This window comes from Theropithecus gelada, chromosome 7b (assembly GCF_003255815.1).
Source record: "Theropithecus gelada isolate Dixy chromosome 7b, Tgel_1.0, whole genome shotgun sequence".
NCBI lineage: Eukaryota > Metazoa > Chordata > Mammalia > Primates > Cercopithecidae > Theropithecus > Theropithecus gelada.
This window is the reverse complement of record NC_037675.1, coordinates 68932979-68949239: the sequence shown is the minus strand read 5'-3', so window position 1 is coordinate 68949239 and position 16261 is coordinate 68932979. Positions and strand designations below refer to the sequence as shown.

The following is a 16261-nucleotide window of genomic DNA, read 5'->3' as shown; positions in this document are numbered from 1 at the left end:
TGTTTGGCCACTGTGATTTCTTAAGCCCTCCCTGGAACAGGAGTGATCACGCCTCAGGGGCCTGGGAAGGAGCTAGCATTGTGTCTTGTTTTCCCCAGGAGCAAGTTACAAAGGGGATAGCAAACAGGATGAGATCTCCTTACATTCTTTTGGCTGATTCTTGGGTCCTCGGGGCCTAGCTGGGGGCAGGGAGGGTCTATGGGAAGACCTGCCCCTGCCCCTTTAATGCTTCATCCCAGAGTTCAGCTGAGGTTCCTGGGGAGAATGTCATCTGATATGCTTTCTATACAGAACAAGAGGAGAGAATAACTCCTCGTCTTCCCATTCCTCCTCTCCTCCTCCACCCTCTCTCTCGCACACACACACTTAACCTGTTCAGATAGAGAAGACCCACTCTTTTTTTTTTTTTTTTTCTTTTTAAGACAGGGTCCGGCTCTGTTGCCCAGGCTGTAGCACAGTGGCAAGATCTTGACTCATGGCAACCTTCACCTCCCTAGGCTCAAACCTAACTTCCACTTAAGCCTCCTGAGTAGCTGGGACTACCAGCATGTGCCACCATGCTCAGTTAATTTTTGTATCTTTTTTGGTAGAGATGGAGTTTTGCTGTGTTGCCCAGGTTGTCTTGAACTTCTGGGCTCAAGCAATCTACCTGCTTCTGTCTCCCAAAGTGCTGGGATTATAGGTGTGAGGCACTGCACCCGGCCCAAGACCCACTCTTAAGCTATCACAGTGAATGGCTGTATTTTGGCAAAATGGCAAAGGGAGCAACGCTTCTTTCTGGTAGCAGCTGCACATTCCTTGCCTGACTGCTCCCCGTTCCCAACCTCTGCATTTGGACGCCAGAGCAAGAAGAGGGCCAGCAGCCCAGGGGACCAGTGCTCTTCCATCTCCTAGTCTTCCTGATGTGCCCCACTCTTGGCTCAACTGGGTCTCCAGTCTTCCAGGTGTCCTTGTAACAACTAGAAGCTGGTCAACAGTCACTGACAAGGATATAGCCCAAAAGTCTAGGGCTGTGCGCCTCCCGAACCAGCATTTCTTTTTGTTTTGTTTTGTTTTGTTTTGTTTTTGAGACAATCTCCTCTATCGCCCAGGCTGGAGTGCAGTGGTGGAATCTCAGCTTACTGTAACCTCTGCCTCCCGGGTTCAAGCGATTCTCCTGCCTCAGGCTCCCAAGTAGCCGGGACTATAGGTGCGCACCACCGTGCCCAAATAATTTTTGTATTTTTAGTAGAGATGGGGTTTCGCCATGTTGGCCAGGCTGGTCTCGAACTCCTAACCTCAAGTGATCTGCCTGCCTCAGCCTCCCAAAGTGCTGGGATTACAGGCATGAGCCACCGTGCCTGGCTTAGAACCAGCATTTCAAAAGGAGGCCCTGGGAGGTACTGCTGAAAATACAGGTCTCCTGAGCAGTGGTGTGGGGTGAGTCCACCCTGATGCTACCCCCTCTCCCAAGTGACCTCATTCCTCCTGCTGCCAGGAGCCAATGCTTAGATGTCCCCCATGGTATTGCTGCACACCCCAGAAGCATATGTGGAGGGGATGTCTGCCCATGAATAAGACTGACATTTGCTCTGGCAATGTCCCTTAAGAGGAAGTACAGCTGGAGTGTGAGAGCTGGGCTTCAGAGCAGCTGGAACTACATTTAAAGCCTGGCTCTCAGACCAGGTGAGGTGGCTCTCGTAGCTGACGAAGGAGGATCACTTGAGGCCAGGAGTTTGAGACCAGCCTGGGCAACATAGGGATACTCCAACCCTACGAAAAATTTAAAAAATTAGCCAGGTGTGGTGGCGTGCATCTGTAGTCCCGGTTACTCAGGAGGCTGGGGTGGAAAGATCCCTTGAGTCCAGGAGTACAAGGCTGCAGTGGGCTGTGATTGTGCCACTGCACTCCAGCCTGAGTGACAGAGCAAGACACTGTCTCTCAAGTAAATAAATAAATAAAGCCTGGCTCCCTCACTAACTATTACATGACCTTGGGCAAGTACCTAAGTCTGTGGGGAACAGTGGTTTCCTGACCTGTAAAAGGGAGAAACCACACCTTACTCCTTGCAAGGAAGGGAGCCTTCCCACAGGCTCCGTGTGAAGCCCTTAATACCCGCAGGCCATTTTCACTGGTGACCTGTGAAATGTCATTTTTATAGCCTGTCTCATTTTTATTTTAACTTTTTATCATGGAAAATGTCAGACACAGAGCCAGACACCAGTGGCTCACACCCGTAATCCCAGCACTTTGGAGGTCAAGGTGGGAGGACCACTTGAGCCTAGGAGTTCGAGACTAGCCAGAGCAACACAGTGAGAGCCCATCTCCACAAAAAATTAAAAAATAGCTGGGCATGGTGGTACATGCCTGTAGTCCCAGCTACTGGGGAGGCTGAGGTGGGGGAATTGCTTGAGCCCGGGAAGTTGAGGCTGCAGTGAGCTGTGATTGCACCATTGCACTGCAGCCTGGGCAAGAGAGCGAGACCCTGTCTCAAAAAAAAAATAAGGAAAAGAAAAAAAAATGTCAGCCTGAGCAACATGGTGAAACCCTGTCTCTACTAAAAATACAAAAATTAGCCAGACATGGTGCCGCATGCCTGTAGTCCCAACTACTTAGGAGGCTGAAGTAGGAGGATTGCTTGAGCCCAGGAGGCAGAGGTCGCAGTGAGCCAAGACTCCACCACTGCATTCCAGCCTGGGTGACAGAGTAAGACCCTGTATCAATTAAAAAAAGAATGATCTCATGTGCCCATCACCCAGCTCCGCAAAGATTAATGAGGTGTGGTCAGTTATGCTTCATCTGTGTCCCCACCCCTGGCCACCAACCAGATCATTGCTTCTGAAGTATTTCTACCAGACAGACGTCAAGACATTTTATCCAATGTTACAAGTAAGGAAGCTGGCCTGGTGCAGTTGCCTGTAATCTCAGCACTTTGGGAGGCCTAGGCAGGTGAATCACTTGAGGTCAGAAGTTTGAGACTAGCCTGGCCAACATGGTGAAACCCTGTCTCTACTAAAATTATAAAAAGTACACTAGGCCGGGCGCGGTGGCTCAAGCCTGTAATCCCAGCACTTTGGGAGGCCGAGATGGGCGGATCACGAGGTCAGGAGATCGAGACCACCCTGGCTAACACGGTGAAACCCCGTCTCTACTAAAAAATACAAAAAACTAGCCGGGCGAGGTGGCGGGCGCCTGTAGTCCCAGCTACTCGGGAGGCTGAGACAGGAGAATGGCGGGAACCCGGGAGGCGGAGCTTGCAGTGAGCTGAGATCCGGCCACAGCACTCCAGCCTGGGCAACAGAGCGAGACTCCGTCTCAAAAAAAAAAAAAAAAAAAAGTACACTTTGGGAGGCTGAGGCGGACAGATCACGAGGTCAGGAGATCAAGACCATCCTGGCTAACATGGTGAAACCCTATCTCTACTAAAAATACAAAAAATTGGCTGGGCATGGTGGCAGGCACCTGTGGTCCCAGCTACTTGGGAGGCTGAGGCAGGAGAACCTGGGAGGCAGAGCTTGCAGTGAGCCAAGATCGTGCCACTGCACTCCAGCCTGGGCAACAGAGCAAGACTCCGTCTCAAAAAGAAAAAAAAAGAAAAAAATTAGCTGGGCATGGTGGCACACACCTGTAATTCCAGCTACTTGGGAGGCTGAGGCAGGAGAATTGCCTGAACCCAGCAGGCAGAGGTTGCAGTGAGCCAAGATCGTGCCATTGCACTCCAGCCTGGGCAAGAAGGGAAGGGAAGGGAAGGGAAAGGGAAAGGGAAAGGGGAAGGGGAAGGAGAAGGGGAAGGAGAAGGAGAAGGGAGCCAACATTTACCTGCCACCTACTGTGAACCACTACTGTAAGTACTTTCATAACAACCTTATAAAGTAGGTACTATTATCCCCATTTTATAGATAGGGAAGCTGAGGCACAGAGGTTCAGTAACATGCCCAAGGTCACATAGTTAACAGTTCAACCCTAGTGGTTTGCTTCTGGGGCCTATGCTCTTGACCATTATACCAGACCATCTGAAAGACTCCCAAAGATTCAATGGGAAAAGGTATGCAAGGCACCCAGCTTGATGTATGGTGCACGGTGAGCACTCAGGAAATGACAGTCAACTGCCATTCACATCATTCTGAATTCTAGCTCTGACCCTCACTGGTTGGGTGGTCTGCACAGGCTCCATGGTACCTGCCTGCCACGGCCACCATGAGGATGCCAGCAGCCTCCTTTCCTGCTCAGTGCATGGCTGTGCTCAGCCAGCAGTGTTCTTGTCATTAGCTCTGCTCTTCTGCCCAGCCCGGAGCTTGCCTCTTACCCAGGATGAAAACTGGTGCAGCGGGGGTGTAGGTGGCTTGTTACCCAGCTCCACTTCCTCCAGCTCAGCTCCAAGGGCCTTCGGGCTCTCTCTTTCCTCATTCTTCCCTGCTGGGGGTGGCTCCTCCATCTCCATCTTCTCTGGTTCCTCCCGGTACCTAGCTCGGGACTCCAGCTCAGGAAGGCCAGAGGGGTGGAGGGCTGAGAAGGCCCCAATCTCAATGCTCACCACACGGTCAAAGTGCCCATGGCCCACCTGGGGCTGGCTGTGGTGCCTTTTGGTCAACTGGATGCTGTCCCGTGGGGTGCCAGGAGTCCGCACCTTTGGTAGGGTCAGACTGCTGCCAGGGCCACCTTCCCTGGCAGAGGTCTTTGTCCCAGGGAGCATCCCTCTCTGGGCAGTAACCAGACCCTCACCCCAGGAAGCTGAACCACATCTGAAGGTACGAAGCTTCATGCATGGCTGGTGGGGAGGGCCCGCTCTTCCCAGATGAGGTTGAAGGGGCTTGGCCTCTACCATTTCCCCAGAATGGACCGTGCTGGAACTAGACTCCTCCAAGGGACTTGCTGCTTCAGAAACAGAGTCCTTGCTCTGCAGGGCACCTGGGGAAGGTGCAAGCACAGCTGCCTTCAGCCCCTCGGCCTGGGAGCCACTGTTCTGGCCCGTGGGCTGGATTCCCGGCTCTGAAGGGACCGAATCCTGCTCTGCAGCTCCGTGGGAGGGCACCAGCAGCTTCCGCGAAGGAGCTATCTGAATAGCTGTGGTTGGGGTAAAAACAGTCACATGGAGAGCTCCCGTAGCTCAGCCCCATATCCACCACACACACCTACCGCACACCTGCACACCCTGGCCTGCCTACCTTCTAGTGCATCTTGAAGGGCTCCCACCTGCTCCACCAGGTGCTGATTATGGCTTTTCAGATGCTGATTCTCCATCTCAAGCTGAGCAAAAAGAAAAATGAAGATTTAGGACACCCAGCCTACAGGTTTAGACGTACTTTTTCAATTCTTTTTTTTTTTTAATAAAGGGTCTCGTTCTGTTGGCCAGACTGAAGTGCAGTGGAGCAGTCTTGGCTCACTGCAGCCTTGACCTCCCAGGCCCAAGTGATCCTCCCACCTCAGCCTCCTGAGTAGCTGGAACCATAGACGCACACCACCAGGCCCAGCCAATTTCGTTTATTTTTTGTAGAGACAAGCTCTCGCTATGTTGCCCAGGCTGGTCTCAAACTCCTGGACTCAAACGATCTGCCCACCTCAGCCTCCCAAAGTGCTGGGATTACAGGCATGTGCCACTGCGCCTGGCTGCGGCATTTTCTTTTCTTTTCTTTTCTTTTTTGAGACAAGATCTGGCTCTATCACCTAGGCTGGAGTGCAGTGGTGCAATCTTGGCTCACTGCAACCTCTGCTTCCAGGGCTCAAGCCATCCTCCTACCTTAGCCTCCCACCTCAGCCTCCCGAGTAGCTGAGACTACAGGTGCATGCCACTATGCCTGGCTAATTTTTGTATTTTTTGTAGAGACAGGGTTTTGCCATGTTGGCCAGGCTGGTCTCAAACTCCTAGTGTCAAGCAATCCACCTGCCTAGGCCTCCCACAGTGCTGCTGGGACTATAGGTATGGGTCACTGCCCCCAGCCTGCATTTTCTTTTAAATTAAGTCCAACACACTTCTATTGAGTATCTTTTAGCAAGGGTTGGGACTGTGAGAATATGCAGGTAAGCCAGGCATCAGTTCTGTCCCCAAGAACTTGCAGCCTAGCAGGTGACCTGAGATATGCATCCAAAGAAGGGGATAGAAGGCAAAATGAGACGATACCCTCCTGCAGGTGTGAACCACTTGTGTGGGGAGCACACAGGAAAAGATGTATGTTCGTCAGCCAGGCGTGATGGCTCATGCCTGTAATCCCAGCACTTTGGGAGGCTGAGGTGGGTGGATCACCTGAGGTCAGGAGTTCAAGACCAGCCTGGCCAACATGGTGAAACCCGTCTCAACTAAAAGTACAAAAATTAGCCAGGCATGGTGGCTAGTAATCCCAGCTGTAATCCCAGCTACTCAGGAGGCTGAGGCAGGAGAATTGCTTGAACCCAGGAGGCAGAGGTTGCAGTGAGCCGATATTGCGCCATTGCACTCCAGCCTGGGCAACAAGAGAGAGACTCCGTCTCAAAAAATAAAAAAAAAAGTATGTTTGACCTTTTCCAAACTGCAATTCCCACTCCTTTTATTTAGAAGGAGGTTGTTTTCTGTTTGTTTGCTATAGCACTGTAGCTTCAAGTCCTGAGTTTCCTAAATAAAGGTACAGCATGTGATAAACTACAAAAATGGAAGATAGAAAAGGAAGGTGGAATAGAGGTTACCAGGGGCTGGGGGAAGACAGAATGGGAAGTTAGTGTTTAGCAGGTACAGAGTTTCTGTTTGGGGTGATGAAAAGTTTTAGACATAGATAGCAGTGATGGCTGCACAACACTGTGAATGTACTTAATGTCACTGAATTGTACACTTAAATGGTACATTTTATGTATATTTTACCACACACATACAAATAGTTAAAAAGAACTAAGAGGATGAAAGAGAAAGTAGTGCAGTGCGATGGTTCACGCCTGTAACCCCAGCATTTTGAGAGGCCGAGGTGGGCGAATCACTTGATGTCAGGAGTTCAGGACCAGCCTGGCCAACACGGTGAAACTCGTCTCTACTAAAAATACAAAAATTAGCTGGGCGTGGTAGCGCGTGCCTGTAAACCCAGATACTCAGGGAGGCTGAGGCACAAGAGTCCCTTGAACCCAGGAGGCGGAGGTTGCGGTGAGCCGAGATTGCACCACTACACTCCAGCCTGGGCGAGAGAGCGAGACTCTTTGTCTCATAAATAAATAAATAATAATAATAAATAATAAAAGAGACAGTGGAGCGAGTGGATGATGGCCTGTATGGGCTTCCTAGAAAGAAACTGAGGGGGCTTTTTAGAAGTGAGACACATTCCTTCTCCCAAACTTAAATCCAGCACCAAGCTAGTCAGGAGCTCCAGGGAGACCCAACCAAGACAAAAGGAAAGGGGAAGTGAACCACGGTGTCTCAGCATGGAGGCTGAATGCAGAACAAGTGCTGGACAGAACAAAGGTCAGCCGAGGCACCCCAGACAGAAGGGGGCAGGAAACTCCGGGGGTCAGGGAAGGCCGCCAAGATGAGTTTCCAACCCACCTCTGCCAACTTGAGTGTTACCCATTCCTTGATCTTTGCAGCTTTTTCTTGAACAGTTTTTGCTTCCTCTGCTCTCATCTGCTTCTGCAAGAAAGAGAGGGCCTTCTGTTAATCCCAACAGTCACCAGGAGACTGACTGACTGGAGGTGGGAGACTCCAAGAAACATCAAGTGTGCATGCCACTGACCTTGCAAAGCCAGTGAGCAGAAATCGTTTGTTGCAATATTATTTGATAAGGTAACACAAAATTTAAAAACTTGAAACTGGAAATAGTCTAAGTGTTCACCACTAAGGGGTTGGCTGAATAAACACGGCACATCCCTGCCATGGAAGGAGAACGCTGTGCTTCCATATGCAAGCAACATTAACAGTGAGGAGTGGAAATCAAGGATTGGGGAGGGAGAGAGAGGTGACTTGTTGTTTTATAGTCCTCTGGCCACTTTTGTATTTTTTACTATAAGCATGTATGTATTACGTTTATAGTTAAAAAATAAGGCGAAATTGCAGATCGCTGAGGTATTTCCATCAAAATAGTCAAAAGAGGAGATGATTGAAAAGGTTTGTATCTAAAGAGGAGCAGCCTGGCCAGGCACGGTGGCTCACGCCTGTAATCCCAGCGTCAGACGTCAGACTCTCAGTATTTCAGAGCTGGAAGGACCTTAAAGGTCATCTAGTTTAAGGTGTGGCAAACAATGGCTTTCAGGCCAAATCCAGTCCTCCATCTGCTTGCCCCCAACCAGACCTGTTTTTGTCAATAAAGTTGCACTGTAATACAGCTATGCTCATTCATTTATGTATTATCTGTGGCTGCTCCCATGTTACAACAGCAGCTTTGACCAGTTGCAACAGAGACCTGTGGCCCACAAAGCCTAAAATAGTTACTACCTGGACCTTTACAGAAAAAGTTGGCCGACCCTGACCTGGTTTGATACTGTCTTTGTAGTTCTGTGGCAACTAAGGCTATGGCAACAAATGATTTGCCTCTGTCCATTCATGGCACAGCTGGGACTAAAACCAGGTCTCTTGACTCACAAAACAGTGCCCTTTCTTTTATGATCTTGACCTACTGATTCTGATTGTAAAATGACATTTTTTCTGACCTAAGGAGCTTTAGCAAGAGTCGTTTTGTCCACTAACCCCCAGGATGCTGCCGCTTCTAACTATGAGCTACTCAGAAGAGAAGGTATGTCTAAAATCCATGGAAGAATTGGTCAGAGATTCCATGTGTCAAAATTCTATTTTTCCATCATTTTTCAGGAACACATGGTACCCCACAGCATACAAAGTCACCTCCATTAAGGGCCTATTTGATGAATGCTGATGGGTAAACATGAGTCTGCCCATGATGGTTGGAAGGCACCATCAGGATCCCACATGGAGAAGGCATGTGTAGGAAATTAAAAGTCATCTGTCCAGACTGTGGGGTGTTTAGTTGGAAATGATGGCACTCTGGCACAAGGGGAAAGCTGGGTAGGTGAGGTCAGTGGCAGAGGAAAGGGAAAGAACTGGGATGGAGTTGGTGAGATTGTGAAGGAGAGAAGGCAGGACACAGGAACTGGCAGGGGGATGTTCCAGAAGTCTTCTCAGGAGCAAAGGTGCCGAGTGGAGCTGAAATGCTGGGCCGTGGCCTCTCCTGGGCTTCCATGTGCTAAGGAGGGAAGACCCTGGTTTTCTGAGGAGGCAGCAACTTTGGTCTCTGCGTCTTCAGCTTCATTGAGAAACTTTGGGCAACCAGCTGGCCATGACTGACCATCCAGTTCTGCGCAGCTTTGATCATACTACAGCCAAGTATCAAGTGTCTCGTCTTGGCAGGGCACGACAAGGCCAGAATGGAGAAAGAAAAGCTCTCCTTACCAAGTACTGACCACGTGCCTGACGCTAGGCACAGGTCACACAGGATGCTTCTCCCAACAGCCCTATGAGGTGTTTCCACCTTCTTTTATAAATGTGTAAAATAAGAATCAGTGGCTTAAAAGCTTTGCCCACTGTCAGAAGCAGCAGGTGCTAGAGGTGGGCTTCACACCCAGGTCAGTCTGCCTCCAAGCTCCTTGTTCTACTCTATCCCCTGCTTGGCTTCTAATGAGCAGATGTGGGAGGAACAGCCCTTCCTATAATGAAATTTCCACATAAAAGAACAGGCTCAGGAGGAAGTGAGTTCCCCAGCACTTGAGGGCTTGAGCAGACCAGCTCAGGAAGCTGGGGGCCAGCGGGACAGATGTCGAAGAGGGCATGGTGCTCCCTTGTGCATGAGCCCTTACCTGCTTCTCCAGCTGAGCCTCCAGCTGGCTGATGAGCTCATCTTTGCCCTTTATGGCTTTCAGCAATTCTTGGTATTTCTGGTGCAGGCTCCCCCCAGAGTCCACATTCTTCAGATTGGACAGTTTTACTTTCTCTTCCATGACACCCACCTGAAAAGTACAATGATCTCATAGTACCTCCCGTCATTCACACGGGGTGTGCAGTGGCCAGTAACGTGGGATGGGACACCCTCTGATGCCCCAGGCTGTGACTCCCAGGCAGTTTGAGACCAGCCCGGGCAACACAGCAAGACCCCATCTCTAATTAATTGGCAGTCTGAGCCAATTAATCCAATTATCATTTATAAAGCTCCAATCTGAGCAAAAGAAGGACTAACAAAGAAGAAACTCATTTTGGCTACTCTAGGTCATAGTAATGGAGAGATGGGTACGAGGAGGGCAGAGGAGACGATAAGTGGAAAAAGCAGCTGGCCTTGTGCCATTGACCTCTGTGGATCCCAGTAGGAATGAATTGAGCAGGACAAACAGCCTAGGAGAGCAACTGTCCCAACCCCACCATGGTAGAGATATTTACTGTTCACTGGACAGCCATGTGCTGCCTCATATTTCTCAACCCTCCTGCAGCTAGATGGAGCCATGTCATTGATCCAACCAATGGGGTCCAAGTGGAAATGGTGCATCATTTCTGGACTCAAGTATGTATGTATGTATATATTTATTTATTTAAAAATTTTTTAAAACAGACAGGATCTTGCTATATTGCCCAGGCTAGATTCAAACTCCTGAGCTCAAGGGATCCTCTAGCCTCAGCCTCCCAAGTAGCTGGGACCATAGGTGCATACTGCTGCACCTGGCTGGGCTGAAGTATTTAAAAGCTGGTGCAGGGTGAGTGTGGTGGCTTACACCTGTAATCCCAGCACTTTGGGAGGTTGATGCAGGAGGATTGCTTGAACCCAGGAGTTCAGACCAGCCTGGGCAAATAGTGAGACCCTGTCTCTAGAAATAAATAAATAAATAAATAAGGTCAGGTGCATGGCTCACACCTGTAATCCCAGCACTTTGGGAGGCTGAGGTGGGTGGATAGCTTGAGCCCAGCAGTTTGAGACCAGCCTGGGCAACACAGCAAGACCCCATCTCTAATAAAAAATAAAAATACATAAATTTTAAAAATAAGTAAAAGCTAGTGCACAGACATCCAGCTTTCTTTCTTTGCCATGGCAACCAAGAAGACTGTGTATTCCAAGTGGTCCAGCTGTAAGGTAGGCAAGCTTCCTTTAACCTGGATTCCTGAGTGACTGTGGAAGCGGAATCACTGGCTAACCCTCAATGGACAGGTTCCATGAGTGAGAACTAAATGTGATAAACCACTGAGACTTCAGACTTAATTTGTTACCATAGCATAGTCCAGCCTATTTGGAATACTATTCCCAGTTGCTATATGGATCTTTACCCAAAGACTCCATTCCCACAGAAAGCTCCATGCACACTCATTGGTTCAGGTATAACACAGCACTGCTGGTGATGTGTGTGTCCACCTGTGTCCATGGGAAGGGCCTGGAAGGGCCGACAGTCAATCCCCTGCATATTGCCGCCAGTCCCCTCCCCTGGTTACCTGGGTCTCGGCATTCTCTGCTCTCTGCTCTGCCTCCAGCAGCCTCTGCTCCAGCTCCTGCATCTGCTCGGCCAGAGAGAAAGGGGAGATGTAGGTGCCATGTCCCTACTATGAACATGGCATCAAGGCCACTTTAGAGAATTGTGCACACACTGCACACAGGCCAGGCTTCAAGTGCCCATTTCAAGTGGCTCGAGAGTGTCAGGGTAAAGATTTTCAAGGCAACTCTCAGTTCCCTAATCCTGAGTTCATGGGGCAGGTGAAGAGCCCGTGGCTGCTGTCCCCTCTGCTGAGGGAGTGGAGGCCCAGCTCTTTTGTCCTGATGGAGGGTGTCCGAGGAGGGCAGCAGCTCCACTGTCATTCTTTCTGAGCATCCCGCCCTGTCCTGGCTTCAGTCTCCCCTTCCCGAGGCCCCTTTCCTCTCAGCATTGGGTCGAAGGCAGGGCCATGCTGCTGCTCCCATAGGGCCCACCCTGTGTCATCAATAGAGAACGTTTCTCCCCACTCAGAATATCTCTGGCTGGGGACGAATACCTCCACACCCACAGTTGAGGACACCTCTGCCTGTAAGGGCTTCAGGGCTATCACCTTATTTGATTTCTTTAATCTTAAAGAACTAGAAAGAGAAAAAGAGGCTCAAGATACATTTTTCAAAATTCTATCTTGTGAGCTGGGCACAGTGGCTCACGTCTGTAATCCCAGCAATTTGGGGGCCTAAGGCGGGAAGATCACTTGAGCCCCGGAGTTTGAGACCAGCCTAGGCAACATAGCAAGACCTCGTCTCTACTAAAATTTTTCTTCTCTAATTAGCTGGGCGTGGTGGCATGCACCTGTAGTCCCAGCTACTCGGGAGGCTGAGGCAGGCAGATCACTTGAACCCGGGAGGTTGAGGCTATAGTGAGCTGACATGGCACCATTGCACTCCAGCCTGGGCGACAGAGCAAGGTCCTGTCTCAAAAAAAAAAAAATTAAAAAACATAAAAATTCTGTCTTGCTGCCAGTAGAGGTGTGTCACTCAGGCCTGAGGAGCATGGAAATTCTGGAAATTACACCAAGTGGGCCAAGCAAAGGGACCAAAGTTCTTGTACGTGGAGGCTCTTCAGGTACCAGATCTAAGCTAAAGACTAAAGAGCTGCGCACGAGCCCACAGCCTACACGGCATCTCTTTGCAGCTTCTCAAGCTCATGGCTTGGTAAGTGAAGTGTGCGTTGGATGTCAGCTCCCATTCTCCCCCTGCCAGGGCACCACTGTCTGTTGCCCAACTGTACACCATCACACGGAGGACCCACAGAAGCAGAGCAAATTCATGCATCCTGCTCTCATGTCTAACACCATGTGCCACAGCCTAGCTGGGACCGCTACTTCCTTTCCCAGCCTGCCTTGCCCCAGAGTAACACATATGCTTCATACATGTCCCAGAGGCGTTGCATCCCAGCCGCGCCTTCCACGAGGCTGGACAGGCCCAGTGCCCCTCACTTCCCAAGCTTCAGCCCAACCTCGTCTCTAAGGATTTGGCCTCTTCTCTGGCTATTCAACCTTCTCCCCTCAGCCTGGACCCTAGCTGATATTTACCAGTGAACTGATCAATCCTTCTCTCTTTTCCAGTCTCTCAGCTGAAATTCTGCTTTCCTTAATTAAAAGGTGGACGAGCGGGATCCCTCAGCCTGCTGCTAGACAGTGAGAGAAAAGTTACACGGGAACAGGAGTTCATGTTTGGGAACCAGGGGGACCTCTTTGCTCAGGGTGGCCTTCCCTCATCCATTGTTTCCTCCTTCCTGGGACTGGGGAGACACTGATGCTTTCAGGGCACATTCCCTTGGACACCAGAGAGTCAGAGTTATGCTTATCTGAAGATCCCAAGTAAAACTCAAGACTTAAACCCATGGGACAAAAATGCCCCAGTGCTCCCATGGATAGGGCCCGCTCTGACAGGCATTCACGTGTTCAAGCCAAGGATGCCCCCACCCCTTCTTTCCTTCCTCTCTTGGGGTAACACTAGTCAAACCTCTCGATGGAAGCTGAGTGAGTGGGTTGGTTCTGGTCAGTTTCGGGCATCGATGTGAGCCAGATGGACTGTCCTAAGTCAAACAGTCCTCAGGCTTGTCCCAGAGGAGTTCCTTGACCTTCACACAGTTGCCATGCAGCCACGGGGCAGATAACAGCACAGCATAAATCAATATTATGGTTATAGCGGTGGTTGTCCAGTGCAAAAGGAATTCTACTTGGTGGTGGGGGGTTGGTTGATACATAGTGGTGGCCCCCAGTGTTGGTACTGCATAACCCTTCTCTCTTCGACACCAGACCTAACTGGGCCAGCCAGGTTCTCTCTCTCCAGGAATCTGGAATCAAGAGATCAGAGGCTGGAACCAGGGAGCTGCCCTGGAGAAGGGGCACAAACCTCACCAAGTCATGGTTGCTGGATAGTTCCTTTGGTTTTGTGAGCTGCCCCAGGATCCTTCTAATAAATCCCATTTGCTTAAGCTAGCCAGAGTTGAGTTTTTGGGTGTTTTTTTTTTGTTTTTTTTGTTTTGTTTTTTTTACCAGAAATAATCTAGTGAATGCAGTGATTAGGAGCATTTTCTTTTTCAAGAATAAAATGAAATACTGAATGGGAAGGCCCTGGACTCTCAATAAGTTTCCTAGGTTGAACTTCAGCAGGACTATTAAGACCTAACTAGTCTGCTCTGTAGCTTAGAATAAGGCATAGGCTTTCCATTGAAAATGATAATTCATATTTGTGACATTCTGCAACGATTGGCTGATATTTTCTAACTTCATCTGATGGAAAAATTTGTCTTGCTCTTTTGCAAATGGAGACCAAGGTGGAGTAAAGAATAAACTTGGGTCTTACCTCCCATGGAGGCATTTCCATTTGGGTCAAGAGTGATAAGTCAATGACATTGGTCAGAACCAGAAATCGCTCTGTTATTGACAACACAGCGAGCATTTTTCCCCTCCAGATTTTATTATCTATCCCATGCGCATGCTATTACTGAAGTAGATGGAATGGCAAAGTACCTTTCAGAGCCTGGGGTCTCCCTTGGGGTATCCTCCCAGCCCTGGGTCACCCTCTGTCACTGCCAGGTGGTCCTCATTACTACCGACCCTCCCAGTCCTTGTGTCCTGGCAAGGACACTTGACAGTCAAAGCATTTCATATTCACTTTTATGTTGGAGTATTCTTTTTTCTCTGAAACTATTGTCTGAACACTTTAGCTCCAGCATCAACACTTTTCACGAGGGCAGATCTTTCTTCTTCACCCTTGCTTAAAGGGCCACACCTGGAGCTCTGCAAAGCTAGTGCTATAGGTGGGCACCCTTATTTGGCTGTTCCAGGGTTCTCTAGGACCATGTCCTCAGCTGTCCTTTCAGTGTGTGGGTCTGGGGTAACGCACCAGCCAAGGAGGTGTCAGGTTTAGGTGGCTGACAGGGATCTACTTTCACCAGCTGCACATAAGACTCATAAGCTGCCCTAGAACTGGCTGCAGCAACCTGATGAAGTGCACTTGGCACCAATCTGGCATTTAACCCCCAAGTGTGCAGTTCCTTGTCACACGCTGTGAGGTGCTGTGAAATATCAGCCCACTGTGGCAGGAGCACCTGGGACTCTCCTGTACTCCCAGCACAGTCCTGCCATGCCAAGCAGTGGCCTGAGCCAAGAGCCACACCATCCTGGGTCTCAATGATCCCTTTGAGAAAAGGGTTCAACATTCTTTTTTTTTTAGACATAATCTCGTTGTGTATCCCAGGCTGGAGTGGCCGATCTCAGCTCACTGTAATCTCCACTTCCCAGGTTCAAGCGATTCTCGTGCCTCAGCCTCCCAAGTAGCTGGGATTACAGACGTGCACTACCATGCCTGGCTAATTTTTGTATTTTTAGTAGAGATGGGGTTTCTCCATGCTGGTCAGGCTGGTCTCGAACTCCTGGCCTCATGTGATTCGCCTGCCTCAGCCTCCCCAAGTGCTGGGATTACAGGCATGAGAGGTTCAACATTATTACCACTGCTTTGCACCCACGGGAGAGAACAGCACACCTAAGAGGTAGGGCTCTGGAACTTGACTGACTCCACCACAGTGTGGTTTTAGAAAATTCCCTAACCTCTCTGTGCCTCAGTTTCCTCATCAGTAAAAAAATAAATAATAATAATATGAATAATGACACCTCCTAGGATCGCTGTGAAGATTCCACACACCGCCCCACGTAAAGCACATGTACATGGCCTGGCATTCGGAAGTTTATTGGTAAAAGCTACTTGTTGGTTTTTTCCTGTACAAAGATGGCACTTAGGAGCAGGGAGACCAGTTTGGCCAGGACAGTGTGATGCTCACCTGTTGTCTCAGCATGACTAGTAAGAGAGCCCCCTTTCACTTTCTCTCCAGAGTGATAGATTTAGGTGATAGATTGTATGATCGGACTACTTACGGTTCACCTACAGAAAGAATGGGTTTAAGCCAGAGGTTGCCCACTATTAATTTAAAGAGTGTCCTATAAGACCTACACTGTGCTGTGGGCATTTAGCTTATATGTATATAGCTAAACAGGGCCACCTGGTCTGTGTAGGGCTGTGTGTATATACACGTAGGACATTTAGGCTACACTTATGTAGCTAAACAGGGCCACTGTCATAAGCACTGTACATGCGTTAACTCATTTATATTTCATAACAACCCCAGAAGGCAGGTACTATTAGTATCCCTATTGTGTGGATCAGGAAGCTAAAACAGAGAGGTAAGGTAACTTGCCTAAGGTCACACAGCTACTAAGATTCAAAGCCAGAATTCAAACGCAAGTAGACTGGCTCCAGAGTCCGTGCTGTCAGCCACTATACTACACTGCCTCTCACATCCAAATCTCACATGTCACATAAAAATCCAGATTCCATATACATCTTGATTTCCACCTTCTCTTAAAAAA

At 49.4% G+C, this 16261-nt stretch overlaps 1 protein-coding gene across 1 annotated transcript in view; it reads right to left on the bottom strand.

Annotated features, from left to right (window-relative positions):
* The window catches only part of PLEKHH1 (pleckstrin homology, MyTH4 and FERM domain containing H1), a 56284-nt gene that overhangs the window by 22708 nt on the left and 17315 nt on the right, over positions 1-16261 (bottom strand). Inside the window, exons 3-7 of the mRNA XM_025391553.1 lie at positions 11348-11410; positions 9736-9885; positions 7478-7561; positions 5145-5226; positions 4286-5043 (exon numbers count right to left, since the gene is read on the bottom strand). Coding sequence (XP_025247338.1) covers positions 4286-5043; positions 5145-5226; positions 7478-7561; positions 9736-9885; positions 11348-11410 — 1137 coding nt within the window. The remainder of the gene's footprint in view (positions 1-4285; positions 5044-5144; positions 5227-7477; positions 7562-9735; positions 9886-11347; positions 11411-16261) is intronic.